Source organism: Alternaria arbusti (genome assembly GCF_024043155.1).
Source record: "Alternaria arbusti strain BMP 1465 chromosome Unknown scaffold_3, whole genome shotgun sequence".
NCBI classification, from domain to species: Eukaryota; Fungi; Ascomycota; class Dothideomycetes; order Pleosporales; family Pleosporaceae; genus Alternaria; species Alternaria arbusti.
The window spans coordinates 2,195,991-2,222,035 of NW_026249943.1; the positions used below are offsets into that span (position 1 = coordinate 2,195,991).

General features: G+C 52.7%; 12 protein-coding genes across 12 annotated transcripts; 7 read left to right on the forward strand and 5 right to left on the reverse strand.

Annotated features, from left to right (window-relative positions):
- Positions 1–448: 448 nt before the first annotated feature.
- On the reverse strand, positions 449–1,598 carry J4E86_003412 (uncharacterized protein; the record flags this gene model as incomplete). Its single annotated transcript, XM_051443967.1, has 2 exons — positions 449–1,404; positions 1,478–1,598. The coding sequence occupies 2 exons, from the start codon at positions 1,596–1,598 to the stop codon at positions 449–451; spliced, it is 1,077 nt and encodes a 358-aa protein (XP_051305462.1).
- Positions 1,599–2,734: 1,136 nt separating this feature from the next.
- J4E86_003413 (uncharacterized protein) lies at positions 2,735–4,306 on the forward strand (the record flags this gene model as incomplete). Its single annotated transcript, XM_051443968.1, has 5 exons — positions 2,735–2,854; positions 2,937–3,017; positions 3,076–3,336; positions 3,396–3,809; positions 3,854–4,306. 5 exons carry the CDS (start codon positions 2,735–2,737, stop codon positions 4,304–4,306), a joined length of 1,329 nt encoding a protein of 442 aa, XP_051305463.1.
- Positions 4,307–6,380: 2,074 nt separating this feature from the next.
- Positions 6,381–6,674, forward strand: J4E86_003414 (uncharacterized protein; the record flags this gene model as incomplete). The annotated part of the gene is made up of 1 exon (XM_051443969.1): positions 6,381–6,674. One exon carries the CDS (start codon positions 6,381–6,383, stop codon positions 6,672–6,674), a length of 294 nt encoding a protein of 97 aa, XP_051305464.1.
- Positions 6,675–8,656: 1,982 nt separating this feature from the next.
- Positions 8,657–9,525, forward strand: J4E86_003415 (uncharacterized protein; the record flags this gene model as incomplete). Its single annotated transcript, XM_051443970.1, has 4 exons — positions 8,657–8,730; positions 8,783–9,168; positions 9,217–9,422; positions 9,472–9,525. 4 exons carry the CDS (start codon positions 8,657–8,659, stop codon positions 9,523–9,525), a joined length of 720 nt encoding a protein of 239 aa, XP_051305465.1.
- Positions 9,526–9,575: 50 nt separating this feature from the next.
- Positions 9,576–10,319, reverse strand: J4E86_003416 (uncharacterized protein; the record flags this gene model as incomplete). The annotated part of the gene is made up of 1 exon (XM_051443971.1): positions 9,576–10,319. One exon carries the CDS (start codon positions 10,317–10,319, stop codon positions 9,576–9,578), a length of 744 nt encoding a protein of 247 aa, XP_051305466.1.
- Positions 10,320–10,632: 313 nt separating this feature from the next.
- J4E86_003417 (uncharacterized protein) lies at positions 10,633–11,415 on the forward strand (the record flags this gene model as incomplete). Its single annotated transcript, XM_051443972.1, has 1 exon — positions 10,633–11,415. One exon carries the CDS (start codon positions 10,633–10,635, stop codon positions 11,413–11,415), a length of 783 nt encoding a protein of 260 aa, XP_051305467.1.
- Positions 11,416–11,507: 92 nt separating this feature from the next.
- J4E86_003418 (uncharacterized protein) lies at positions 11,508–12,535 on the reverse strand (the record flags this gene model as incomplete). Its single annotated transcript, XM_051443973.1, has 2 exons — positions 11,508–11,746; positions 11,800–12,535. 2 exons carry the CDS (start codon positions 12,533–12,535, stop codon positions 11,508–11,510), a joined length of 975 nt encoding a protein of 324 aa, XP_051305468.1.
- Positions 12,536–13,288: 753 nt separating this feature from the next.
- On the reverse strand, positions 13,289–13,921 carry J4E86_003419 (uncharacterized protein; the record flags this gene model as incomplete). The annotated part of the gene is made up of 2 exons (XM_051443974.1): positions 13,289–13,585; positions 13,643–13,921. 2 exons carry the CDS (start codon positions 13,919–13,921, stop codon positions 13,289–13,291), a joined length of 576 nt encoding a protein of 191 aa, XP_051305469.1.
- Positions 13,922–14,772: 851 nt separating this feature from the next.
- On the forward strand, positions 14,773–15,383 carry J4E86_003420 (uncharacterized protein; the record flags this gene model as incomplete). The annotated part of the gene is made up of 4 exons (XM_051443975.1): positions 14,773–14,843; positions 14,898–15,028; positions 15,090–15,212; positions 15,280–15,383. The coding sequence occupies 4 exons, from the start codon at positions 14,773–14,775 to the stop codon at positions 15,381–15,383; spliced, it is 429 nt and encodes a 142-aa protein (XP_051305470.1).
- A 3,577-nt stretch (positions 15,384–18,960) lies between these two features.
- J4E86_003421 (uncharacterized protein) lies at positions 18,961–20,775 on the reverse strand (the record flags this gene model as incomplete). The annotated part of the gene is made up of 3 exons (XM_051443976.1): positions 18,961–20,347; positions 20,401–20,580; positions 20,639–20,775. 3 exons carry the CDS (start codon positions 20,773–20,775, stop codon positions 18,961–18,963), a joined length of 1,704 nt encoding a protein of 567 aa, XP_051305471.1.
- A 642-nt stretch (positions 20,776–21,417) lies between these two features.
- Positions 21,418–23,379, forward strand: J4E86_003422 (uncharacterized protein; the record flags this gene model as incomplete). Its single annotated transcript, XM_051443977.1, has 1 exon — positions 21,418–23,379. One exon carries the CDS (start codon positions 21,418–21,420, stop codon positions 23,377–23,379), a length of 1,962 nt encoding a protein of 653 aa, XP_051305472.1.
- Positions 23,380–24,325: 946 nt separating this feature from the next.
- J4E86_003423 (uncharacterized protein) lies at positions 24,326–26,039 on the forward strand (the record flags this gene model as incomplete). Its single annotated transcript, XM_051443978.1, has 4 exons — positions 24,326–24,587; positions 24,653–25,000; positions 25,065–25,190; positions 25,240–26,039. 4 exons carry the CDS (start codon positions 24,326–24,328, stop codon positions 26,037–26,039), a joined length of 1,536 nt encoding a protein of 511 aa, XP_051305473.1.
- Between the last annotated feature and the right edge of the window lie 6 nt (positions 26,040–26,045).

Here is a 26,045-nt window from a genome sequence, read left to right on the forward strand (position 1 = left end):
CTCTATTTAGATCCAGCTCCACTCCCAATCTCCTGGCTAACCCAGCCCTGTTTTCGTCCGCCCATCACAGAATGCGCAATGCCTGGGCGACCAAGTAAGGGTCCAGTGCTCCATCAAATACATGTCCTCCCCGCAATGTCCAGGCGTATCACATCTGACCAGTCTGGAACATCCTCACACTCGACAGTGCATCTCTGTTGAGCAGTGCGCACTCGGGGCCAACATTGAAGATCCGCGCTCTCCACGCTAACCATCTTTGGCTTCCCTTTATGTGCCCTGCACGCCAACATATATACCCATGCTTGAGCATGCGACTCCAGTAATGGCGAGTTCAAAGTGCTTGTCGCACCTGAGACGAGATGGAAACTTCCAAATCTCAAAACACCCTTATCGCGCAGTCGGTGTATGGCTGGGAGGACTTGATAGATAGGCAGTGACCGCACTGTCTTCATCCCACAGCAATCCGATGCTTGTCGCCGGCCCTCAGCGAACAGACTTCGGTATTTGGCAGCGTCTTCCTGATGACACCCTCTTCCACCATCTTCTTCACTTCGTCAACCGCGTGCTGTGCAATCTGAGTCAACTTGACTGCCCAACCCCGATTGTCCTTGTCTGCATCATGGGCAGATATCCAGGCTTTGGCATACAGACTCTTGGCTATCTCTGTGCCACCGGGACTGCCAGCTGATATGTTACCTCCAAGCCACCAAGGATTCTCAACGCAGTCAAAAGAATGTAGAAGCGCGGTGAGGGGAAGCGCAGATTCCGACACAAGGTAGGAGCTTGCGTAAGGACGAATCACGTCGTACGAAACACCGTGAGGTGAGTAAATGACAGACAAGGTCTTCTCCCGATCGTTGTTTGGTGACGGCACCAGCGTACGGGGCGATGAGGCGATTGTCATTGGCGATCCTGGAGAGGGGGGCGGGCTCATAGGCAGGTTGATGTAGTGCATTGGGCTTAGCGACGAGAGTACGGTGCAAGGAGGCCGATATGTTATCCCGATCGCGTGATGTACCTTGGAAAGGTCCCGCTTGGCTGGAATCCAAGTCACCGTCACCTCACCACATGTCCCTCGGGGAGACGGCGGCGGTAATACTATACGGTGTATGGACTGGCCATCTCCCTCGACGTACTTCGGCAGAGCGTGCACAAGGCTGGGACGAAAGTGTTTCCATGAGCGAATCTTCTTGGCCGCAGACGGTATGGCTAGAATAGTCGCATCGCAGTCTGGTGGGAGTTGGCGCAAGGTAGCTTCATGGCAGTGGTCTGGCTTGTCTTGGGATATAAGCACGAGGTCGGGTTCGCGGTCAAGGTCTCTCAGGCTCGCGACGGATGGTTTCGCTCTCTGTACAGAATGCGAGAAGATGGAGTTTAGGATGATGGAGGGCCCTGAAAGCCAGGCTGGTCAAGAAACATTAGCACCCATCTACAAGTCGGCCTCCAGCAGTATCGAACGCGATCTTCAGAAACTTACGGTCAACCAGAATCGTGAACGATCCTGGGAACAATCCCGGCGACGATAGTGGGGCAGCGGGTGGGTCAAAGGTAAGGAGAAAAGAAGTGTCTCCATTCAGCGACTCAACGGAGAGAGCCATACTAGCGGAGAACAAGTGCAAAACAATGTCGGCCACGCGCACGACGGGGTAACGGCAAACTAAGACATGAAGAAAGGGAGGCGAGGCGACGGGCTACGCGCTGCCGTGTCAGTCTGTGATGCCCATGTCAATGATGATTGCGGGCTTGCGCCATCGCCTTGGAACGCTCAGCAGAAGCAATTGTGCTGGAAGGTTGACGCGAGAGGGTAGTCGCAGACGAGCGTCGAGGAGAAACAGCAGGTGCAGACGAGGTGCATGTGACGAGACTAGAAAGCCATAGGTAGCAACACGCTGCTCCTGTCACTCAACAATTTCCACCCCGGCGCGTCAAAAGCTCGTCTTCTCGTGCGTCTTCTTCACTCTCCGTCCCTCTCTTCTCTGACGTTTCCCACCACCCTTCCGCCTCAACCCAAGTCTGTTGCCGAAATGTGGTAGATGCAGCTCCCTGCAACCAAGTGCAGCTTTCCTGGACCTGCCGCCGGCCGAAACTGGCTTTAGCTCGGCATCTGAGGAGCAAAAATCTTCATGGCGCCGCAGCCGATGTCCTGGTGAAGAGTCCGAGCAGTAGATCGCATTGGTCAAAATTCTTTGCATGCACGGGACTTGAGCTGGGAGGAGGCTTCTGCGCCGTCTAGCTGATTATGAGTCGTCTTGCTCCCAGCCATCTCTGATTGGAGCGCGCAAATCCCCATTCAAGCGGTAGGTCATTGGGCAGCACGAAGCTCTCCAAGCTATCAGCTTCTTCGCCTCAGCTCCAGGGCAGCCGTCTGATTGCTCCTCCGCTCGAGCTTGTCGTGGCGATACAGCTCTACCCTCACGGCAGCGGTGCAGTACCATTGCTTCTTCTTCTACATGGTCAATCGTGATTCCTGAACACAGCCTCTACTTGATCACTTTCTCTCGAAGCCCCGCCGCCGTTCGCAGCTGCCCCGCATCCAGTTACGTCTATCCGCAGTAGCAGCAACTTCAGCTCAGAGCTTCTTCCACCCGCCGTAGTCACCACACCCGCTCCTGCCGTCACTGTAGCCTCCCCCCCCTCAGCTGCGCAAGCTCGGACTGAGCTTCCCCGTCCCAGCGCCTCGCTTTCCACGTGCCATTGCTTCGTCGCGAAGCTCCTGCCATTGATGCTCGCAGCCATGCCTCCGTCGCGCGCAGCACCGCTGACGAGCTCCTTCTCCGTCAGCGACGAGAACAATGTCGTAGTATGCCCGCTGCGAAACCACGACAGCTCGGCCTGTCGCAAGCGCTGCACCGGGGTAAGTCTCTCCCGCTGCTGCTACACGTTACAGCAAGCTCCAAAGCTCCAGAGCTCCGGGGTGCAGACTAACACATGCGTAGGAGAAGCGTTTCCGGTCCATGCAGGAGCACATCCGCCGCGCCCATCCTGAGCATTACATCTCCAAGTTGCCGGCGACTGAGGTAGGCTTGTCCACGGCCAGCGCTGGCCGAATACGCTGCTGACTGTTTCCGCTTGCAGGAGAGCTTCATGCTTATGGTCAACACACCACCGCAAGAAAGACCCCCACCTCCACCCGCGACAACCTCAGCACCGCCCCAGCAGACGTACGACTATGGCGGAAGCGAACATAACTCCTTCTTCGAGACTGACTTCGGGACGAATCATCTTCGCACATCGGACGAAATGCGCCGGCCGTCACTCTTACCCGCCGCGACTGCTGCGGCTGCCCTGGCCTCGTTACACAACCATCGTGCCGAGTACGACTGGGACTCAGACCCGGTATGGACCCGCGTTGCACCTTCCCCACACAAGACCAGGCTAACAACTGCTGTGAACAGGACGCAGCATCCGATCCCGATTCGAAGAATTACAGGCCTCGCGCACGATTCGCTCCGACCACCATAGAACAACACATCAATGCCGAAGAACCTTACTACACTTCTACTTCCATACAGCAAGAGCTGCTCCCCTCCTCCCTCGCACGATCGCCTCCCGGGCGCTCCTCCACTCTCCCTCCTGGCGCCCACTCTCTCAAACCGAACAGACCCCGCAAGTCTTCTGTAGGACAGAATGCTCGTAAGGGCAAACACGAGCGGCAGAAGTCCAAGGACTATTCGCGCAGGCTGAGCTACGACAGGAAAGCATACTCGGCTGAGCCGGCAACCGCTGCGGCCATTATGGGTAAACGGTGGGAAGACTTGATCGATGCTGCTGCTTCAGCCACAGAAGAGGATAGCCGAGATCTCACGCCGGTTGGTGTCACACTCTGCTATGCTATTCTATCTAACATGAACAGGTGCCACAGTCGCCAAACCAATCCCCTCACATGATGAACAACAGAACCTCTCTACCTCCCTTCAACTTTGCTTCACAACTTCAGTCATACACGGCATCACCTTTGAATAACGCTCTGACGCCTCCACCTCCGGATATGTCGGACCTTCAGCCTTTCCCTTCCGTCGAGTCTTCCATTGAATCAGCCATGTCCGGCCAAAACTTCCACATGCATTCCCAAGGTCTCTCCGATTCATCTCCTAGCTCTCTTTTCCCTGTCCAGATCTACTGCGCTGCATGCCGGAAACTGTCGATATTGCGCGACAGCTATGCATGCTCAGAATGCATTTGCGGTCTGTGTCAAGAGTGCGTAGATGTACTTGTCAGTGAGCACAACCGCGGTCGTGCGCCGACGTGTCCGCGGTGCAGCACTATTGGAGCCAAGTTCAAACCCTTCCAGCTGGATATAAGATGAAGCAAGGTTCACTATGGCGTTTTGGGTATTACATCATAATCTGGCGTTTGTTTTTGCGTACCCCATACTTTCCCTTGGCCTCGTGCCTGGTTCCGCTTGCTGCCAATCATTGCTAGCTCCACGAGCCACATGGGCGTTCACATGGTCTGTTTTGGGTGGCTTGTTCGGAAAAGACTGCTCGAAAAGCAAGTCGGAGTTTTGATTTGGATGTTACGAGGGACTCGACCGGGCCTCCTTCCCTCACAAAGAGATCGCAGAGATAGACTCGCCTGCGAATACAATGCTTGGGTGTACTTACACCCCTATCGTTTGACTACTCTATGTTTCCACGACCATAGTCCGCTGTTGCACCAGCAGACTTGCGCAGAGCCTATTGCGCAATCGTTTCCACGTCCATGTTGACGTAGTGCTCAGTCAGCATCAACAGGGCTTGCTCAGGGATTTACATACGTGGGCCCGATTTGGGACCACTTCGGCAGTGTAATAATGCGGTGAAGGAACCATGGTTCATGTTCGCCCGGGTGGATGTCGCACGTCAGGTGTCAGCCGCTCGAAAGGGTGGAGACTCCCGTCATTGCCGGACGCAACACTACTCGGAACGAATGCTTCCCACATGATTCAAGCTCTGAGCGGTCTAGAAGTCCAGAATCCTGGATTACGAAGAACACGAGGGTGGAGATTACGAGCCACCTCAACGTTTGAAAGCGGGAGGTGTTCCATCTGGTGCAGAACGGTATATGTCTATTTTAGCCATCGTCGCTGCAGGGACAAGAGCGATGTGGATAACTGTGTGTGAATGAAAGCGTCGGCCTCGGGAAGCAACGGACGTGGCGCCGTCGTCGCAATGCAAAGGGGTGCCGCGGAGCGGAGCAATGGCCGACTTGACGGCCGGGAATGTTTTGTTCTGTATTCCTGCGCTGAGCGCCTTCGATATCCCCCATCATCGATTCTCTCGTTAGACCCGATGTGCGGGGATCTAAAGGGTTGTTGCAAGGAGGGCAGAAGGTTGGCCGGGTGCTGGACTCGTGACGCTCTTTTGGGAGATTGAGTGTGTGCAGTCATGCGGACGACTGCCTCGACAATGTTTCCTGCTGTCAACTCAACGCCTTTACTGCCAACATGCTCCAATCACAGCAACCCCAAAGCTTAAAGCCGGCGAAGCACATATGGCGGTGTAGTGCGTCTTCGCCAGCGGAAAAAAGGCCAAGCCCTTCTCCTTTTACCCCGCCGTGCAGCCAATCGCTCTACTTGACCGCATCGACGCAGCGTATCCTGCAACGGTGAGTCTAAAACGCCAACTGCTTCCGGCGACGCATCGGCGCTGGGCATACACCTAGGCAACGTGTGCGATCAGCGTTGAAAGGGAAAAGCTTGGTCTCAACAATGAAGGAAATTATGGAAGAAAAGTAGTCCATGCCTCTTTGCCATGATCGCGCAGAACAAATGCGATCGCCCTGCGCTGCGGGTATGACCTTGCAGCCATGTGATCTCCTTGCAAGCTCAGGAACGAGGTTAATGTGGGATCGGCGATGGCTAGCGCAGGGTCTGGCCTTGCATCGTCAACCCGAGTACCCACATTAATCGACAAAGTCCATAGCATGCCGGTCTAGACGCACACTCGTTTTGTGGTTTGCATGGAACCCGCGGTTTGAAACTACTGCGCCTGTTTATTGACAGTTGGGTTGCTGCGGCTGTGGGAGCGGCGCGGATTGGGCATAGCCCTGCGTGGCGCCCGGCCCCTGACGTGGTATGCTGGGGTGCTGTAGGCTGCTTTGGGATGACTGTTATGCGTCGGGTAGAGGTGTGTGTGTGGTGGGGGAAAGGGTATTTAGTGGTCGCGTGCCTCGCGTTGTTGGTGCTCCTCTCGTTGGGATATTACCGTTTGTCGATACATACCTTTTGCTTCCTTTTTGCCTATCGCATTGCAAATAACACCAGTTACTTGTTCAATTCGATACATGCAAATACTCGGGTCCGCATACTACTACCATCTACCAACCACCTGACACCAACTCCCAATCAACGACAACCGCAACCGAAACACTACAGCCGATACTTACAGCAACCGCCCAACATGCCCATCTTCCGTACATTGACGACCAAAATCAAAACCTCGCTCTCTCCATCTTCTTCTCCGGAAACATCACCAGATGGATCGCCCACCTCACCGCAAGTGTCTTCCTTCGAGAGGATCAGCGGGCGCAAAGAAGGCGGTGTGAGTGGAGCGGTCAAGCGACCCGAAGTACAGACCAGAGTCGACTCCTATATGACTCAAGGAAGCAATGCCAGCAACGAGAGTGTAGAGGAGAAGAAGCAGCGCAGGCTGAGTCGGTTCAGGGAAGAACTAGACTTCGAGGCTGAGGATTGAGCAAAGAGACGTGTATTCTCAAAGGTATGTTGTCATTTATCGTTTCTAGGATGACGGTTGCTAACCCCAAGTCAAGTTTACGCTGCTTCTGAGTCTGCTGTACCATCTGCATTGTCATCGCCTTGTACTGGAGTGCCTGTCCTGCTTGCACTTCCACTCTTTGGCGGGCCTCTGGGCGGACCCCCAGCCTTGGGAGGTGGTGGTACACCAGAGCCTTTCTTGGGCGCATAGTCTTGCTCCAGACTCTTCTGCTCTCCCTCCTTGAAATAGTCGTCCAAGCCACTGCCACCACCACCCGCAGGGCTAGCGACATGATGTGCCCTGCCCTTCCTCTTTGGCGGCGGCGCCGTGCCCTGAGGTGGTGGTGACTTTGCCGCTAGCGCCATGTTGGCTGGCACGAACAACTCTGTCGGTGCACCCTGCGTTGGCGCAGCGGGGAAATCAACAGAACCAGTCAAAGGGCGTTTCTCATCAAACGACGTGGCCCCGCTAGCATCGCCTGTGGAGAAGAAGGTCTCGCCAGGCGCTGGCGGCGGCTCGTCCAAACCTGCTGGAATTCGATGCAAAGCCCCGAAACCCAACACACACCCTAAGGCTCCCTCACCACCCCAATTGCGCGTCGGCGTGATGGTAACGGGACGAGTCACGTTGTATTCGTGGTTATACACGTACAGCCTCAATGGCCTGTTTAGAAAGTCTTCCACAAGTTCACCCAAGCCAGACTCGCCGCGCACAAGCCCTTCGGGGCTGCCGATGACGTAGTCACCATAGGGTAGCAACCCTGCGGCATCAGCGGGGGAATTGGGAGCCACGTCTAGGATATGCCAGACATCCTCCGCGATGGCCAGTGGAGACCACTGCAAGGAGATCCCAAGAGTCGGCTGATCGGCTGGGATTTGCAGATAAACTTCTCGGATCTTCTGGCCCTACAGGGTGTCAGACGTGTATAGATAGCTCAATTGAGTGAAGTTAATTGTGACGTTTGTTCTCCCGGACTTCTGTGGTTGTGCTTCCTTGCAAACGTATACCATGAAATGGAACAATGACTCATCACGTCTCGAATGTATTGTGGTATGAGAATGAGTAGTGGGAACCTACTTTTGCGCTGAATACACCTAGGCTGATAGTCGCACCAGCACTGTTCCGTACCTCTGTCGCAAAGAGACTTGGATCTGGATTATCCTGTTCTCAGAGTTAGTATAAAATCAATACGATGTTCCTGTTTCCAATCCTTTCATCTTGTCTGGGAGTTGACCCCCACTTCGCCATCGTCTACCTTCTCCCGCTCTTGCATCCCGTTTGATGTCTTTTAACCGAATGGAAAATACGTACAATAGTTCTTCCATTGATTCCAATGATGAAATCGAACCACGGCTCCAGAGGGACATCTAGGTTAGCGTTCCTCAGCACCTGGAAGCCGTATGCGCCATTCGTAGCGGACTGCTGCTCTTCGTTGAGGGGCGCGGCGTCTAGTCGCGATATGAAGCGGTTCAACGCTCCGAACATGGACATGATGAGAGGCGGTGATTCTGATGGCTCCTTCAAAAATTTGTCGTATGGTGATGACGACAGAGAAGTTGTGTTGGTCGAGGTGTCGTTGTTGGTGACTTGGAGGTTTTGGAAGGTGGCCATAGCTCGGGATCTGCGGCGCGCTAGCTGGGGCAGGTGCAGTGAGGATGGCAATGTGTGGTTAAAGTTGAATCGGAGGTAGTTGTAGTTCAGGATGCAAAGTTCGGAACATTATCACCTGCAGTGACCAAATTACATGTACCGCCACGTATAGCACTCACTGTCTGAGTAGGCAGTCGCGTCGGTCGGAACTATTCCTAATAAGGTAAGGCGTATCAGGATTGCTCTCACTCTTCCACAGTATCTGCTCGGTTACTTCATCATCCACACATCTTCTGAAGTCAAAACCCATTACCTGTGGCTTCTCAAATCAGGCTATTCTCACAACTTAGTGCATCACGCTTGCTGAGGATATGAGTGAGACGGCGGGTGAGAAAGGCGTAGACCAATGGTCGCGTGTCGAACAGTTCCCCGAACATTTGAAGAAGTACAGCCCATTTCTACCACTCTCAGAGATTCTTGAATTCTAACAATATCAGATATTGGCACCAGCGGTTCAAGATATGGGAAAAGTATGACCAAGGCATATGGATGACAGAAGACGCCTGGTTCGGCGTAACACCAGAACCCATCGCGAACAAGATCGCAGCTCACATATCTGAGTCAGCGCCCAAAGACAAAACCGTCATCGTCGACGCATTTGCTGGTGTTGGTGGTAATGCCATAGCACTAGCGCGCTCGGGACGCTGGGAACGCGTGTTCGCTATTGAGAAAGATTCCAAAACGTTGAAGTGCGCAAAGCACAATGCCGAAATATATGGTGTGAGCAATAAGATCTTTTGGCTCAACGCAGATTGCTTTGATGCCATGAGCAGGTTCTCGGGTCAAAGCAATGTCGTTGTGTTCGCTAGTCCGCCATGGGGAGGTTTGTCTCTTTTCCACACCTTCATTCGAAACAAGCTGATGTGTATAGGAACTGAGTATGGGGCGGAAGACGTCTTCGACCTCAGTAAGATGGAGCCGTATAATCTCGAAAAGCTTTACAAGAGCTTTACGAGTATCAGCAAAGAGGTTGTTCTATATCTGCCGAGAACGTCGGATCTTAATCAGATTGCGAGGTACGGGCAAGATGGGAAAAAGCTGGAAGTTGCGCACTATACTATGATGGGTGCTAGCAAGGTAAGACACAAAAAATCTCGATGCTAACCTCTAAACTGACTTTGCGCAGGCACTCTGCGTGTATTTTGGTAACTTCAATTTCGATATGGAGCAGGACTCATAATGAAGTAGCGGAAACAGAACGCGGTCATCAAACTTCACGCGTGTTCCATCTTAGTCCGTCTCCGGTACTACGTTCTCCAAGAAAGCACACAAGTCCCGCAGCTCAGCTCCGGCCATGACATGACCCATGCCCTCATATTCTTTAATTGTCACCCTGTCCTTATCGATACCAAATCCAAATAATGCCTCATAACACATACGATGTAAACGCTTCGGTACCAATCTATCCCCTGTTCCTCTTGCCAGAAATACCTCACCGTTGCTACCCACCTCTTCTGGTAACCCAGCTTGTTCTCTCAGCTTCGGTATTTGATCTGCCAGAGGAAGGTATCCAGACAGTCCGACCAGCCCACCCAACTTCCCGGCATACTTCGACACCAAACCAGTCAAAAGTGCCATAGCATGGCCCTGTGAGAACCCTCCCAAGACGATCCTCTCTGTTGGAATGCCCTGATCGACCAAATCATCAATCAGTGTTGTGATGTAGGACACGGTAGTCATCATTCCCTCTTCATCTTCGTCATCTTCGAGCTCAGGTCGCGATGGTGGATAAGGAGAGAGGCGGGTGGGCAGATACCAGGCTGTAGTAGCTAGGTCATGGTTCTCTAGAGCGTTGGGTATGATCCAAGACATGTGTGGCAGTTTATTCGCGGACTGAAACTGGCGAGCGACGCTTTCCAGTCCTTCTGCTTCGTCACCAAGACCGTGGATGAAGATGAAGGCCGCAGACTTAGAAGCATCGCTAGGTGGGGTTGTGGGTGGGAGTACAATTGGCGGTTTCCTTTCGGGCGCCATGCTTGGTTGTATGGGCGATGTGCAGTGACCTAGGTAGCTGGGGTTGTTCGGGCAAGTGGTCATAAGTTCGATCTACGGCTTTCCGGGACTATACATATTAAAGATCTGCCGAGGATGCAATAGCCTTTTGATGATCACGGCTAACATCCGACAAGATGATGACAAGATCGGAAGTAATCCAGATAGTGTACGTACCCCGCATCGATCATGCAGGTACGCGGCATCTGGACTTTGCGACGCGTCGGCATGTGATCCATAATTTCTACACCTCCGGACTCTCCGCATCATCACCTCCTACACTCCACACTTAACCATGCCACACGTCGAAGTACTTCCGAACTCCACGGCGACCGTCGCGCCTGGATGGACGTATGTCGTCGACACAGGCTACGACCCCTCAAAAGTCGCCATCAACCCCAAGAACAAGAAGCGCGCCGCCGCAGCAACACCCGGCGGTCAACGGGCGGAAAATGAGCTCTCTGCACGACAACAGACAGCCATAGCTCGACGGATAGCAGAACTAGAACGCGACAACGACCCCAAGCAGCTTATCACGATACCCGGGAAGCCGAGCGTGCCAAAGACGCAAAACGCAAGGAGGATTATACAATACCAGCGGCAGATCAAGCATTGGCTCGATGATGAAGAAGCGCAACTAGGACAGACGACAACTACGTCAAGGGGAAGCGTGTCTCAACCCACAGGGGGAAGGGGAGCAGCACAAGCCCTGCGAAGGCAAAGCACGTTCGCTTCTGTGCCTGCGACGCCAGTAGAAGCAACACCAGGGCCTCTTCCAGTATCGCAAACTCCATCGCGTCTCGAGGACGCAAATGCAGACGACGCGCTGCTCTCGATCGACGATTCCATACCCGCGCCGTTGAACCCTACCGAGCTCGAGGCTCTACTTGCCGCTCCACCGCTTTCCTACGCTGCAAGCCACGCCGCACCTCCTCCCGCTGGCGGTCCACCACAGAGACAGTTTTGCGACAATTGCGGATACTGGGGACAAATCAAGTGTCGCAAGTGTGGAGCGCGAGTATGTGGGTTAGAGTGCAAAGACGCGCACGAAGCAACCAGGTGCTTGAAGTGGGCATAAGGACAGAGAACGACTGAATATAGCATTGCAATGGCGTTGGTATGCTTTACGATACCCAGATAGTGTCATCTATCTATAGAGCAACATCTTGCTCAATACACGAATTCCTCTCCTACAAGCCTCTCGCTCAGTTTCCACAGCCTCTCTGGGTCTTCCGGGTTCGTCGCAGTTGGCTGCACTTCTTGCGGCGCCACGTTGGCGTTGTCGAGATGCGCGCCGTTGCAGTTGTCCAATCTTGTATCGAAGGCGGCAACAACATGGGTAGCCGCACACTCATCCAGCGACTTCAGGTCAAACTCACGAGCCCAGCCGATCTCTTTGTCCTTGGCCACTGTATGCTTGTCAGAACGGCTATCGTGTCAACTCTCAACAACGACAACTTACCGACACTCTTCATGTCTTCATCGTCGAACTTTTCAGCAAGAGAAGTCCCAATCGTCACTCCTGGATGCAGACTATACGCTTTCAACCCCATCGAACCCAGCTTCTTTGCCAACGCATAGGAGAATAAGATGTTTGCCGTCTTACTCTGGCCATATGCTTCCCACTGATCATACACTTTGCCATCTTGGAAATTCGGATCGTCGAATCGCACACCACTGAAGCGATGACCATCACTGGATATGTTGACGATTCGGGGTGCCTTGGCAGCAAGAATCTTGGGCATGATGAGATTGGTGAAGAGGAAATGACCGATGTGGTTGCATCCGAATTGGTTCTCGATACCGTCCGCTGTAGTACGGTAGGGGCCCTTCATTATGCCTGCTGAGTTTACGAGCACATCGATGTGGGATTCCGGATATGCGAGAACTTCGTTCGCGGCTTCTCGGATCTGCTTTTGCGATGCCAGATCGAGGGTTAAGATACGCACTTCGACGTTGGCGCTCGCTGGGTTGGATTTGATCTTGTCGACTGTGGCTTGAACCTTTGATGGCGAGCGGCCAGCGAGGATCAGAAGAGCGGGTTTGTGCTTTGCGATCTCCTCGACAAACGTTGCTCCCAGACCGCCTTGCGTTACGCCAGTCGTCAAGACGATCTTGCCAGCTATGTTGGATGCGTTGTCTGCTGCGATGGTTGAGGCAAGCGCGTTCTGGCGATTATAGGGTAGTGGTGAAGACATGACAGTACGCAGTCTGGACGAAAGCTAGAGAGGCACCTTGTAACTGTAGGCAAGCGGGACTTTTAGAATTAATCAGATTTTGATCAACCACGGAAACAACCCCCTCTATATGCGTTGTTGATCAGGAAGCCGCCTAGATAATGTTGACTTAGGCTTAACTCCGTCCGCTGTAAGTCCGCGTCTCCATTGAGAACTGTTCACCGATGTACGCTCACTTTACTTTGAGACAATTCAGAGACGAATAATAGAAAGACTTTTTACATTTACTAGTTGCAAATCGGTATATAGATATGTAGCTTCAGCGGAATAATTGGCACAGTACAATGTGACGTCACAGATTGTAGACACCGAGAATACATGCTGCATGCTCTGCTATGCGAGTTTTGATATCGAGAGCAATACATTTAATGTGATGGTCTAGGATAGTGTTGTTTGTTGTGTTGTTGAAACTGAGAAACTGACGAAGTGTTGGTCGTCAAGTGTGTCTACTACAACAAGAATATTAGAATCTGGGTAGCATGAAGCCACTGAGACTACACATCATGTCACTAGTCGGCGGTCTTGCATACGTTTTATACGAAGAAGGTCTCACAGAAAGAAACCGTGGGAAGTATAGAGCGCTTGCCATAATCTGGTGGTGTACACGGTAATGTATATTGTAGAAGCGATCTAGGGTATAACAACCAGCGCATGCGTCCATGCTCCATTTTCCTGTCTCCTCCTCTTCCTTTTCCCGGCATGATGTAGCCGTGACTATGCAGCGCCTGGCGCTTTCGCCTTTTCCTGGGCTTCGAGCTTTCTCCGTGCTGCCAGAATCATCTCCTCTCGCCGTCTTTGCAAGTTTGCTTGCCTCTCACTCTTGTCTGCACTCCATGATTTCGCCTTCGGCTGCTCCTCCTGTGCCGGCTGCGAGACTTGGCTAAGCTTCGAGGACAGATTGTATCGTGTTATCAGATCGGGATGTGCGGGTCTCGCTGGGGCTGGGGATGGTCGCGCCGGTGTAGCTGCGACTCGCGGTGCTGGTGTTGGTATTTGGAAAGACGCTGGTGCCTGTGCATGTGTTAGCATATGTCGACGGCATGACAGGTTTCAAATCGAGAGGCTTACAGTGTCTAACCCTCGCCCGCTCAGGGCCCGCTCCGTTGTCGCCGCAACGTTTCCGCCATTCCTCTGCAGATCCCATGCGATGTCGCGTCTGCTCAACTGCGGCAGCATCTCAGCGACTTGGTCTATTTGCGCAGAGCTCACGCGGAGTGCAGCGCGGTTCGCCGCAGCTCGCGTGCCTGGGGCCGCCGCCGTCGGCTTTCTCAAGTACCATCGTACAGCAAGGAACGTGACGACGATGAAAACGATGACCTGGGGAATGTTGATGCTCTGTTCCGCCATGACTCTGTCTGCGGTATGAGTCGGAGGCTCGTGAGTCGATGCGCTGTGATTGTGTATGTACCGAGGTGCGGCGTAAAGTGCGTTGGTAGCAGCCGAGACTCGCAAATGGGTACCAAAGTTGTAGTTATCTGAGCAACCGTAATTTCAGATCACCGATTGCTTTAAGATTTCAAACGAGAGCGCGATAGCGGTATGAGCGAGTTTACGGACAGTGTATTGAACAGTGTTCTATCAAGTTCAAGTGAGGTCGCCATGTTTCGGACGAGCCTCGGCGAATAGCGAATCACCGAAAGGCCAAGGACCCGCGCTGACCCCTTGATGTCTTTCACTCTCGCAACCCACAAGTTCGCGCCTTCTCCACACTCCACCCTAATCCTTCGTTTTCACCCACGTCGGTCCTAGCCATCTAGGCATACACTCATTTCCAACGATAATCGCTTCAATATGTTATGACGTTTACATGCTTTGAGATACCCCCCATAGTCTATTCACGTTACACACACGCTACGCGCTTTTGATAATTAGTTATGAATGCTCCAGTAATATCACGGAAGCCGCTTCCAGAAGCCGCCCAGGCGCACTTGAAGGACTCGTTCATTCCTACTACTACAATCGGGTCGAAATGGGAAACACCTTTACCTTCAGGTCAACAAACGAAAGATGCCATTAGAGTCACCGCTCCACGTGAAGTGCCCGCACCTGACGATAAGTCACCTCATCATGGAAGGCGGTATGGACTCACCTGTGGTATCATTACTGGTATAAAGACAAGCACTTTTGCTTCGACACTCTCTCGTCACTTTAACAAAAGATACTTCAACAATCACATCAACCGCCGTACACTACTCATCATGATCGGCATCACCTTTACCCTTCTGGCTCTCATCATCGGTCTCGCAGCAGGCTTGACTATCCCCTCCGAGTGAGTCTTCGTGATTTGCCTTCTTTCTAGAGCCTCTGTTAACACCACCTACAGCAATAGTGCCGTGTCTTCAGCCGACGTATCCGACTTTCAAGGCCAACTGACGTTCTACAACCCTGCGATGGGCGCTTGCGGTCATGTTCACGGTGACAACGACCTTGTCATGGCTATTTCTCACGGACGCTGTAAGTGTTGATCGCCGCCAAATCATCTGCGAGATATACACTAACACCGTGTTTTAATCAGTTGACGAGGTTAATCCTTCCAACCCTAACAACAACCCGCTCTGTGGTAGGAAGATTCGAGCTCACCGCGTGGACGAGCGCACTGGCAAGGACGCCAGCGTCATTGTCACCATTGTCGACAAGTGTAAGTACTCCGGATGGCACATCCCGTCTCACGCCACTTCATATTGCTGTTGCTAATGTTTTGCCAGGCATGGCATGTGCTTACGACGACATCGATGTCAGCCCTTCCGCGTTCGACAAGTTGGCTGACAAAGCCAAGGGCAGGGTCAACGTAGAGTGGTCCTGGGCCTGAGCATTGTCACTTGGTTCGCGTCACACAGTCATGACTCAGGGTTGAGTCGACTGTGACACATTACGGCATCTTCTATTACTCACACACTGGTGTGGCATATATATGCTTTCCAATTCTACTGATGATATACTCTTCTTCTACCTTTTGCTTGATACGTGAACCTGTTTACATTGACAGTAACTTTCTACCTTTCGACAATCTACATCTTCCTTGACAGCGCACTGGCATATGCCACACTGTGCGTAGATGGCCATATTTCTCAACAGAAGACTAAGCAGAAGGAGTTCCTCTAAATCTACGACAAGCGTACCACCCCTGAAGATAGGTAGACCCCAGCTTGTCACCGCAGGTTTGGGACCTGAACACGAGACTCAGTATTCCGAGACCAAAACTCGGGCTTTTGAGCCCCCGACTAAAGAAATCATATCGCAGAGACCCCTACCGGATCTTCCCGATATCTCCCCAGTTTTCACATCTTTCACTCAGTCGGAAGATTCGGGAATCGACCCAAGCCGAGATATGGACGACCACCACCTAACAGAACTCAGATACACAGCATACGAAGGCCAATACAAACGTGCCAGCTCCGTATATCCGGGAGATACGACCCAGGACTTCGATGACAAAGATCGTAAAGCAGGGAGAGGATATCCTGACGTGGGCCGCGCCATGTTGAAAGAAGTCATTGCTGGTCCATACCATAGCCAGGAGGAACTTGACGAAGTTCCCTTCCCTCCTCCATCTTTTGAGAAAGCTGCACCACAAAGTGAAAAGCTTAGGAAGCCCCCCAATCAAGATGGTCCATACCATACCGAGGAAAAATGGTACGACGTTCCCTTCACTCGTCCAGCTCTTGAGCAAGCTGCACCACAAAGCGAAAAGCTTAGGAAGTCCCCAAATCAAGATGGTCCAAAGCGAAAACGCAAGTGGTACTGGGCAAAATTTATTCTACCAGCTGTCATCGTACTTATCGGTGTAATAATAGGATTGGTCATTTACGTAAAGCATGGTAGCGGGGATAATCAAGACAAAGCGACGATGGAAAGCGAGACCTTCAGTGCTTCGTCAACGCCGCTTCTGACGGAGTCATCAACCCCTGAGAGGGTCACGAATGCCGCCATACCGTCAGAAAACATACCGTCAAAAAATGTTCCAACGAGCGTCGTGGTTGTTACGTCTTTCATCGAAACGAGCGAGACCCCGTCTTCAACGCCTACGCCTACGCCTACGCCTACGTCCACCCTCGAGTCCAGCTCGGTACAATCATCAAGTTCCCTCAGCAGTCCGTCCTCCCAATCTTCTAACTTCATGCAAAGCACAGCTGTACTCGAAAATCTTGTTGGGAGGAGCGGCTATCTAGACCAACGTGCTGATGGTTCTCTCCGCTACGATTCGCTTCTGGACCTAGAACAAGGTGGATACCTTGATCGAAGAGAGGACCCAGACGACTGCGAAGATGTTACTATAACAATTACTATCACGTTGACAACGACGATCACGAGTACTATTCGAACATCTAGAATGGTAGCTTCCAGTGCTGGCAGCGATTCAGCTTCGCTGCAGCCGTCGGAGCCCGAACCTGCAGAGACCGGTCCGAAGTGCATAACAAATACTATTTACCACACAGATGGTCTACCCATTTCTACAGATACCTGGGATGATACTGCGATCCCCAGCATGGAAGTCTCTTCTGTTGCCGCCGACTCAACGGCTAGTCCAGATACGACACCTCTACCTACCGAACCCTCAGCTACTCTATCTGCAGGTGAAGAGACTGGAGTCATTTCAACATCTTCAGTTGCGCAAGCAGGACGACTAGCACCGTATCCGTGGAATAGTTTACGATATCTCCGGCGCTTTTTGTCGCTGTTCCCTAGGGATAACGAGCAACATCCGCATTTGCTTCCTTCTCTGATCATACCGACTGCGACAACAAAGAATAATGACGCGGATAGAAGCTACATTGTGAAGGTTCTCAGTACGACCAGCAGCAATGCCGCGGTGCGTCGAGAAGTCCAGCATTGGAATTTCATGGGCAAACCGAATCCCACAGTACCTTCGAGGATCCGTGAACGCCGTGAAGTGCCTGCTCAACCACCTTCTCTGTCAGGTACAGAGGCAATGAAGACATACTGGGACGCATATTGGGATTTCCGGCTACTAATCATACAAATGTGCTTCTCCGTCAAATCAGAAAAACCCCCGACATCTGGGGATGTCAAGATGGGCCAAACGCTGAACGAGACCATATGCGATAACTTCGAGCAGGACTTTCCAGCAATAAGCGAAGGAGCAAAATGCGACCACAAGGACTCTTTCGAGAGGCTAAATAATATGGTTAAGGCATTGTGTGCCTTAGCTAGGGAAGGCGAGAAGTATGTTCAAAGTCTGGCTTTGCTTTGCCACGTCCAAGACACTCTCAAGGGAAAGGTATATGAATGTGGAGGGGAAGAAGGAGGGGTGGTATCCGGCACAGGTACGATGATTGCCGCGTCCTTGATGGAGACCTTCGATAGCGGACCATCAATAACTAAGGAAGAGCCTGCACCAAGTGCAGACGTCGAAGTCACCCCAGATAGTGGCCAGATTGCTTCCGATGTTCCCAGCTTCTCACTACAACAGAACGCCGTGGTGAATGCAGACCCTCCTCCTGTCGGTCCCTCTGTTAGTCCTGTTGCTTTGGCTAGTGAGCCTCCACTCGTTACCTCCGCCGCCAGTCTTCTCCCATCGCCCGTCCCCCCCACTCCACCCATACCCGGGAACTCGCCAGTTTCTACTCCACCAACTCCAGCTACTGGCCTTGGAGTTTTACCACCTCACCCATCTCTGACGCCACCAGCCGAATGGACTGTTTCCATGCTTACCTATAGCACACAAGCCGCCAACTACAGTAGCTTGCGTACTATGCCCAGCAATGCTGTCGGAACGCCACCAGTCTACGAAGGTCCACATCTTGCCAGAGACTGGCCGGTTAGCTATCCCTTCGCTATTCCCACAGGCTACGTAGCTCCTAACATCGTACCTGCAGACCCTCAGGTCGGACAGTTGACCCACTTCAATGAAGGTTTAGGAGCATGTGGCCTCCCGGGAATGATTACCACCGACTTCGCCGTTGCTATAAGCTGGGAAATTTTTGACATTGGCCGAGAGATTGGAGGCTCAATTCTGGAAGATGGATGGAAGTCAGAAGGTGTCACCCCAGATGGGAAGCTCGTCAGCTGGCCTAAGGATAAGAGCTCAAGTGCACTATGCAATCAAGGGATTCGGGCATGGATGGCTGATGATGAGGGTAAGAAGTTGGTGGAGCACGAATTTGTGGTCAGAGATCGCTGTGAGGGGTGTAATGTGTCAGACATAGATATCCAGAAGGGGATATTTACCAATTATTGGAGTGCGGAGGCGGAGGGAAGAATCCAAGTCACATGGGAGTGGATGCAGGAGGCACCCACTGACGTGCCAGGATAGAGTTTCAAATTGCCCCGCGTCTTAGCAGGGTGTTCAGTTTGGCGGTTTTGAAACATTGTTATAGGGCCATATGTGTAGATTTAGAATCCGGTTCTGCAGTTTGAAGGAGTTCTTATCCCGCGTTACCTCCAGCGTTGGTCCAGTGCTTCGCGATGGTTTCACTAGGCAGCACGCCATGATTCTTCTTCATCGCATATACCTTCAATGGCCCACCTTTCTCGTCGTAGACTAGCACGGCTGCGCGCTCTTTCGTACGTGTGACGGCATCCCTTAGTTCTGCAAGCACACTCACCATCTTGCGCAATTTATCTTGATTGGCTTCCTCCCATCGGGGGTATTCCTTCTCAGCATCACTGATGCTCACCGAGTGCACCGTACCCTTGTCGTGGTTGCCGTTCATAAAGTAGGGCGTACGACCGAACCAAAGCTGCGGTAGTGCTTCTGTAAGACGTGCGAGCTTCTTGGCTTTGATTTCCGCGAGCTTGGACGGGTTGATGAAGATTCCCTTCTCAACGACTAGTGTAGGCTTATCGACGGGAGTCTTTCGAGGTTTAGTTTGAGTTGATGGCAGGCCTGCAATATTTAGTTGTGCCATAGCAGCGCTCACGGTGCCAACGGGCTCATCCCTAGGCTGTTTAAACTTCGAGTCCAGGACGACATCCGGGTCATCGTAATACGCATCGACTTCAAAACGGACAACGCAGTTCAAAGGGCCGATATAGTACCGAATGACCCTGTGATGACTGCTAGAATTCCCCATTCCATGATCAGGCATGGTGAAGGTCTTCTCGAAGTTATGTCCGTAGCCCGCGTTCGGTGCACCATGGATCATTTGCTGAGCGTTCCGTTCTTTACGGCTAATAACGAGCGTATTGCCGACCATGTGTAAGCCCATGCAGAAAATGTCCAGTTTCCTCCCAGCCGAAAAATCGAGTAGCTTGCGAAGACTGTTGCGGTTGGCGATGATGTCGACTCGATCTAGCACGACGTCGGGTCCCATCACAGCAAGGGCAGCGAAGGCTGGCTCGAAAGGATACTTGGGCACGCGAGATGCGTTCTGATCGACGAAGTGTCTCCCTGAGTCCTGAGCCAGAGTGGTCGGCAGCGGTGGAGGGTTCCACCTCGGAGGTGCACCAGGTACATAGATTGACCCATCACACTGCCAGTTGTAGCTACACAAGGTCTCGAAGCCACGCTCAGACGACACCTTGGTGCCATCTGGCTCCAGTGTTGTTGCTTCTATTGTGCGAACGGGCAGCTCGGTGGTCTCCCGGAACATCCATGACGTTTTCCAAGAAGGCGCCTGGTGTGGAAGCTGTGCCCGGGGTTGTCCTGCTTTCGCAGATTGAGGCCTCAATCCCTTTGATGGAACTGCGTCTCCTTGAGCTAATATTGGAAGCTTCTCTTTAACCGGTACCTTCACTGTTGCAACTTCTGCTGACGCCAAAGAAGTTGTTACGGGTGGAGATACTTTCGCTCCATTTCGCCTAGCACGCTCTCTATGTGTGGAGTCAGACTTGAGTGGAAATTGGGGCAAGATTAGCCTACTCACAGTTTTGAAGGACGCGCATTTCGTGCCTTCGGCCGTATAGCATCGTCCTCTTTGGTTACTGCAGTCCCGGCCGTTGTAGGCTGGTGATCGCCGTCAATAACTGTCTCATGGGCCCGGAGCGCGTTCGTTGCTACTGAACTCTCGGCTTCCACTGTTGCTGTATCCTGATTCTTGTGCTGGCTGCGCTCCTGTTAGCTGTCTGTACACTCGTACAGACTAATGTCGGCGCAATACTTACCGCTTTCTACCACGTTGGCGTTTCTTTATCGGAGCGACCTCTTGACCTGACTTCTGCTCCCCAGAGGCTATTGGGGTGCCACCGTCGTCACGAGTACCTAATCTCGTGGCGGTAGGCTGAGCCACGGACTGCGACATGCTTAGTGGAGTTGTTGGCTTGTTAAGAATTCACATGCCAGGGTGACAGAGGTAGCATGCGTCGAGTAGCAACCGCAAGGCAGAACCTGTGTAGCGGGGTAGCTGTTGCGCGCATCAGGATAGCTTGTACAGCCTAAGTTTGAGACTGCCAAGTCTGTGCGCCGTCAGAGTCGGCTGCACTGGCTGAGTGAAGGTGAAGAGGAGTGCGCAGCCTTGGATGCCTACCTAGGTAGGCATTGGAGAAGTCATCATCGATGACACGCAGGACGAAGCGCGTCTGAGATCTCTATCATCCAACCAGTCGACTCTTTACACATGGCATGGATGTTACTGGAGGCGATGCAGCTGGGGTCGAACAATCTAGGGGGGTGTTTGCGGAGGTGCAGGTCTCACGTGCGCAGGCGATAATGATTGGCAGGGTCTGGATCGGTTACGCGTCATTCCTATCGGAGTCGGCAGCATCCTTCAACTTAATTCCTACGATGCACACGACCATCTCCGGGCTTGATGCTTCACTTCTACGCTTCTTACTTCCCCCTACTACTTTTAATGTCTAGTTAACTTCTGCTCACGTCTCTTGGCCTGTCGTCTCCGCATGCTTGGCAAACCTCCTCCGCCGCAGCGTTAGGCGCACTATCTGCAATGTCGACCGTCTTCGCCTCCCTGGTACGCCCACCCAAGCTGCGACGGGCTTCCGCAGCTACGCAGCCCGCGGCCCAGCCTCCGCCCTCGATCGACAGTCATGGCCTCGACGAGCCCGACCTGCGCGACCTCAATGCCGCCCTGCAAGCGCTTACCGACATCTTCCCCGACCTGCAACCCGAGGTTTTCCGAGAGATGCTGTCTACTTTTAGCGAAGAGAGCAGGCTGCAAGTCGTCACCGAGACGCTCCTGAAGCATGGCGACAAGTATGTGCGGGGCCGGTACAGGAAGCCCGCCGAGCAGGAAGAGCAGCGGGAGACGGCGCAGAAGTACAAATACCGCAAGGAAGACGCACCGAGAGACACACGAGGCATACCCCTTGCGCTGGAAGAAAAGTTTCGGTCACGGCGATATAAGGAGGCTGCCAAAGAAGCGCTGTATCAGGAATTCAAAGGCCTGAGCCACTCGACCATCAAGGCTGTGCTGGCTGAATACAACTACAGCTATACGCATGCACGACCGACGCTATTGGAACTATCAACTAGAAGTTGGAGATCCAGCATCACCAACTTCCTGATGCGACGGAAGGCGCCGACGGCCAGTGACCACCCCCTGGTCATTTGGACTCCCGCCGACGAACGTCTGAACCGTCCGTCTATGCCACTTCTCGTAAAGACACGAAGCGACGAGCTGAATCAGGAGCTGTACAACGCACTCATTGTACCGGAACATGAGAAACACCGGAACGCGCAATTGCGACAGGACTATGACTTGGCCATGCAATGGAACGAAGAGGAGGCCGAGCGTGAAGGCGAAATGTACGACTGCGAATGCTGCTTCATACCCAACACGCTTCAGCAGATGTCGACCTGCGATATCGACGGCCACTACATCTGCTTCCGTTGCATACGGCATGCTATCAACGCTGCCCTCTACGACCAGGGCTGGGCGCGTAACATCAACACGGACCTGTGTACCCTGAAATGCATAGCGCCTATGACCGGTGGCTCCGAAGAGTGTCGGGGCTGCATACCCTTCTCGTTTGTGAAGCGCGCTCTTCTGGAAGAGCAAGATGGAAAGGACAACCTGAACAAACTCCACGAGCGCTTCGCTAGCGATGCACTGTCCAGATCTCAGCTACCACTCGTACAGTGTCCCTTCTGCTCGTATGCGGAGTTGGATGACCTCGCGCTTCCAGATACCAACCTCTTCGCCAGCCTACGTTTCAAATCCCGCCCACTCATACTGGCTTCGCTGGCCTCTGTGCCCTTATTCGAGCTGCTGTGCTTCCAAGCCACTCGAGCCTTACTTTTCGCATTTATTCTTATCTACACCTTCGTCACCATCACATTTCGCCTGCCCGTCATCGCACCCTTTCGATCCGCGCTCAGGCGTGTCCACCTAAAGCGTCGCGGTCTTCGGTTTCAGTGTCTATCCCCAAGCTGCGGTCGCGCATCCTGCCTCTCGTGCTCCCTTCCCTGGCATGACCCCCACACATGTTTCTCTTCCCAGCTCACGTCCCTTCGTCTCACACTCGAACGTGCTACCACAGACGCAGTCAAGCGTACCTGTCCTCAATGCAACCTAGGCTTTGTAAAATCCGAGGGCTGCAATAAGCTCGTTTGCCTTTGTGGGTACAGCATGTGCTACATCTGCCGACAGGGTCTTGCGAATGAGGGCTATCAACACTTTTGTGGACACTTCCGTGAACGGCCCGGACAGCCATGCGGCGAGTGCAACAAATGTGATCTATACCGCGTAGAGGACGAAGAGAGGGTGGTCAAGAGGGCCAAAGACAGAGCCGAGGCAGAGTGGTGGGAAGCGCAGGGTGATGGCGCGAAGGAAGGGCTGCAGAAAGAGGTCGGGAAGAACGAAGGCTCCGCGGCGAAAGGGGTGGCGGGGCTGAAGAGAGGAAATTGGGAAGCCTGGATCGAAGGCGTACTGGATAGTGTGCTTGTTTAATTATTTGCTGTTGGCGTTCGGATGTGGCCACAGATCGTCAGAAAGATTGATACCCAGAATTGATATTGTACAGCGTCCCTCGTGGACGCCATCTTAGTTGCAACTCTTTTGATCTGTCCCCGTGATGGCTGTTCTATCCGTAGTGGACAACCTTCAAGTGACATTACAATCTTCGATATTTGACGTGCACATTCTTTGTGCAAGAGATAATACAGTTATCCCCAGCTCTTCCAGCGGAACGCCAGGCATATACGCGAGAATGAAGACTGCATCAAGCTGTCTCCCGGGGTTCAGGATTTACAGGAATGTAGAGCGTTCGTGAAAGAGGAAGTCGTGAAGACAAGTGCGTTCTGCAGGGCTTATTTCCGAGATATCGCTTTTACCTTTTGCAGTTGCTAAACATACAAAGTCCATAGGCGCTTACGACGTTGGCTACCGTTGTACCCCTCATCAGGGACCAACACACCACCTTCCTAACGTCACCTAGCGCCCCGCAAGCGACGGGGAGCGTTATCAGCCGCGATACTATCTCCACTGACATCATCACGTCTACACATTATCAATCTGCTATCACACGCTGCACGCTTGGCTATTCCTCGGAAGAAAGATCTCGCTGTGTCGCCTACGATGCAGGCTAGAGATCTGGGACCTATCGCGCGCTCATCGGCTTGTCGCTACAGGGTTCATGATAAGGGATGCTGGTCGGAAGAAACGATGTTTGGCTGGCATTGAGGATGCAGAAGCGATCTTCGATAGATGCTCCTTGATAGGTAATGCTGTTTGCCGGGTATGAGGTCGGCATGCATATGAGGGGCGACACGGCAATGCAGATGTTGAGATGGTAGGGTACTGGGTTCGTTACATATACCTTGTCGCACCGCATGCTACATGGAAACCAATCGAGAACAATATCTGCTTTACCTGTCCTCGTCTCTATATCGGCAAGATGAGCATCCCGGAGAAAGAGATAGCCCACGAGTCGAAATCGGGCGACACTTCTCCTTCGCGACCGCATTCGGACGTCGAGATTGGTACCGTCGAGGAGCCATCCAACAACGGCGATGAAGCACTCAAATTTCTTAAGAATGCACACAATGTCGGTGCTCTCACGCCAGAGGATGAGCGAAGACTGGTTCGGAAGATTGATTGGATGATCATGCCATTGATGTGGTGCTGTTACTGCTTGCAGTATCTGGACAAGACACTGGGTATGTCAGCTCTTGTATTGCTGCATCACTACTCTGCAACCCAACATGCTGACAGGTTATACTAGTGAACTACGCGGCGGTGATGGGTCTCTACGAGGACGCGAACATCAACACGGCACAGTTCTCCAACCTCGCTCTCTTCTTTTACGTATCTTACCTCGCGCTCGAGTTCCCTCATGGCTACGGCATGCAGCGTCTGCCTACTGCAAAGTACCTCGGCGCAGCCGTAATACTCTGGGGTCTCGTCACGGCACTCACATGCGTGTGCAAGAACTACGGCGCTCTAGTAGCTACACGCGTCCTATTGGGTTGCTTCGAGTCGGCCGTCGCGCCCAGTTTGATCCTGATAACTTCGATGTGGTATAAGAAGAAAGAACAACCGCTGCGAACCGGTATCTGGTATCTGGGAGTCGGTAAGTCCTGGCTGTACGAAATGCATGTGAGACATATGCTGACTTCGTACCTCTACCCCTGCAGGAACTGGAACAATTATTGGAAGTCTGATCAGTTTCGGGTTTCAGCACTACGAAAGTGACACTTTTACTAGCTGGCAGATCATGTTCTTGGTCGTGGGTCTAGTTACTGTCTCAGTCGGTATAACTGGTATGCTGATCTCTATCTCTGGTTCTCGGAATGGTACTGACTTACGTAGTGGTGTTGCTTCTTCCCGACAACCCGATGTCTTCTCGCCTAACCCCAGCAGAGAAGGTATGGGCAATCGAACGTCTACGCGAGAACCAGACTGGCATCGAGAACACGCATTTCAAATTTCACCAAGTGCTTGACTGCTTCAAAGATCCGCAGACGTGGATGTTATCGATCATCACCATATCATCCAATGTACCCAATGGTGCAGTGTCTTCCTACCAGGCCACGCTCATCAAGTCATTTGGCTTCAGCTCTAAGACTACAGCTTTGCTACAGCTACCTTCGGGCGCCGTCAGCGTCATCTCAATCCTCATCGCTACATATCTCGCCGGCCGTTTCAACCAACGCGCACTGAACGTCGTCTCCTTGCTCATACCTGGAGCGCTGGGAGGCTGCCTCATGGCTTTCCTCCCCGGCGAATCCAGAGTGGGAAAGCTCATCGGGAACTATCTTACCAACTGCATTGGCTCCAGCTTACCGCTCCTCTACTCCTGGGTGTCTGCGAACATTGCCGGTCACACGAAGAAAGTAACCATGAACGCTATTTTGCTCATGTCTTTCTGTCTGGGAAATATTATCGGACCGTTGACATTCCGCCAAGGCGATGGGCCGGATTTCATACCAGCGAAGGTTACTATTGTAGTTACTTGCGCATTTGCGGCGGCCATGGCGCTGGTATTGAGGGCGTACTACATGTGGGAGAATAAGAAGAGGGATCGAGAGGATGATGGGACGCATCTTGAGAATGAGGAGTTCCTTGACTTGACAGATCGCGAGAATAGGCGGTTTAGATATAGGTTGTAGGACGGG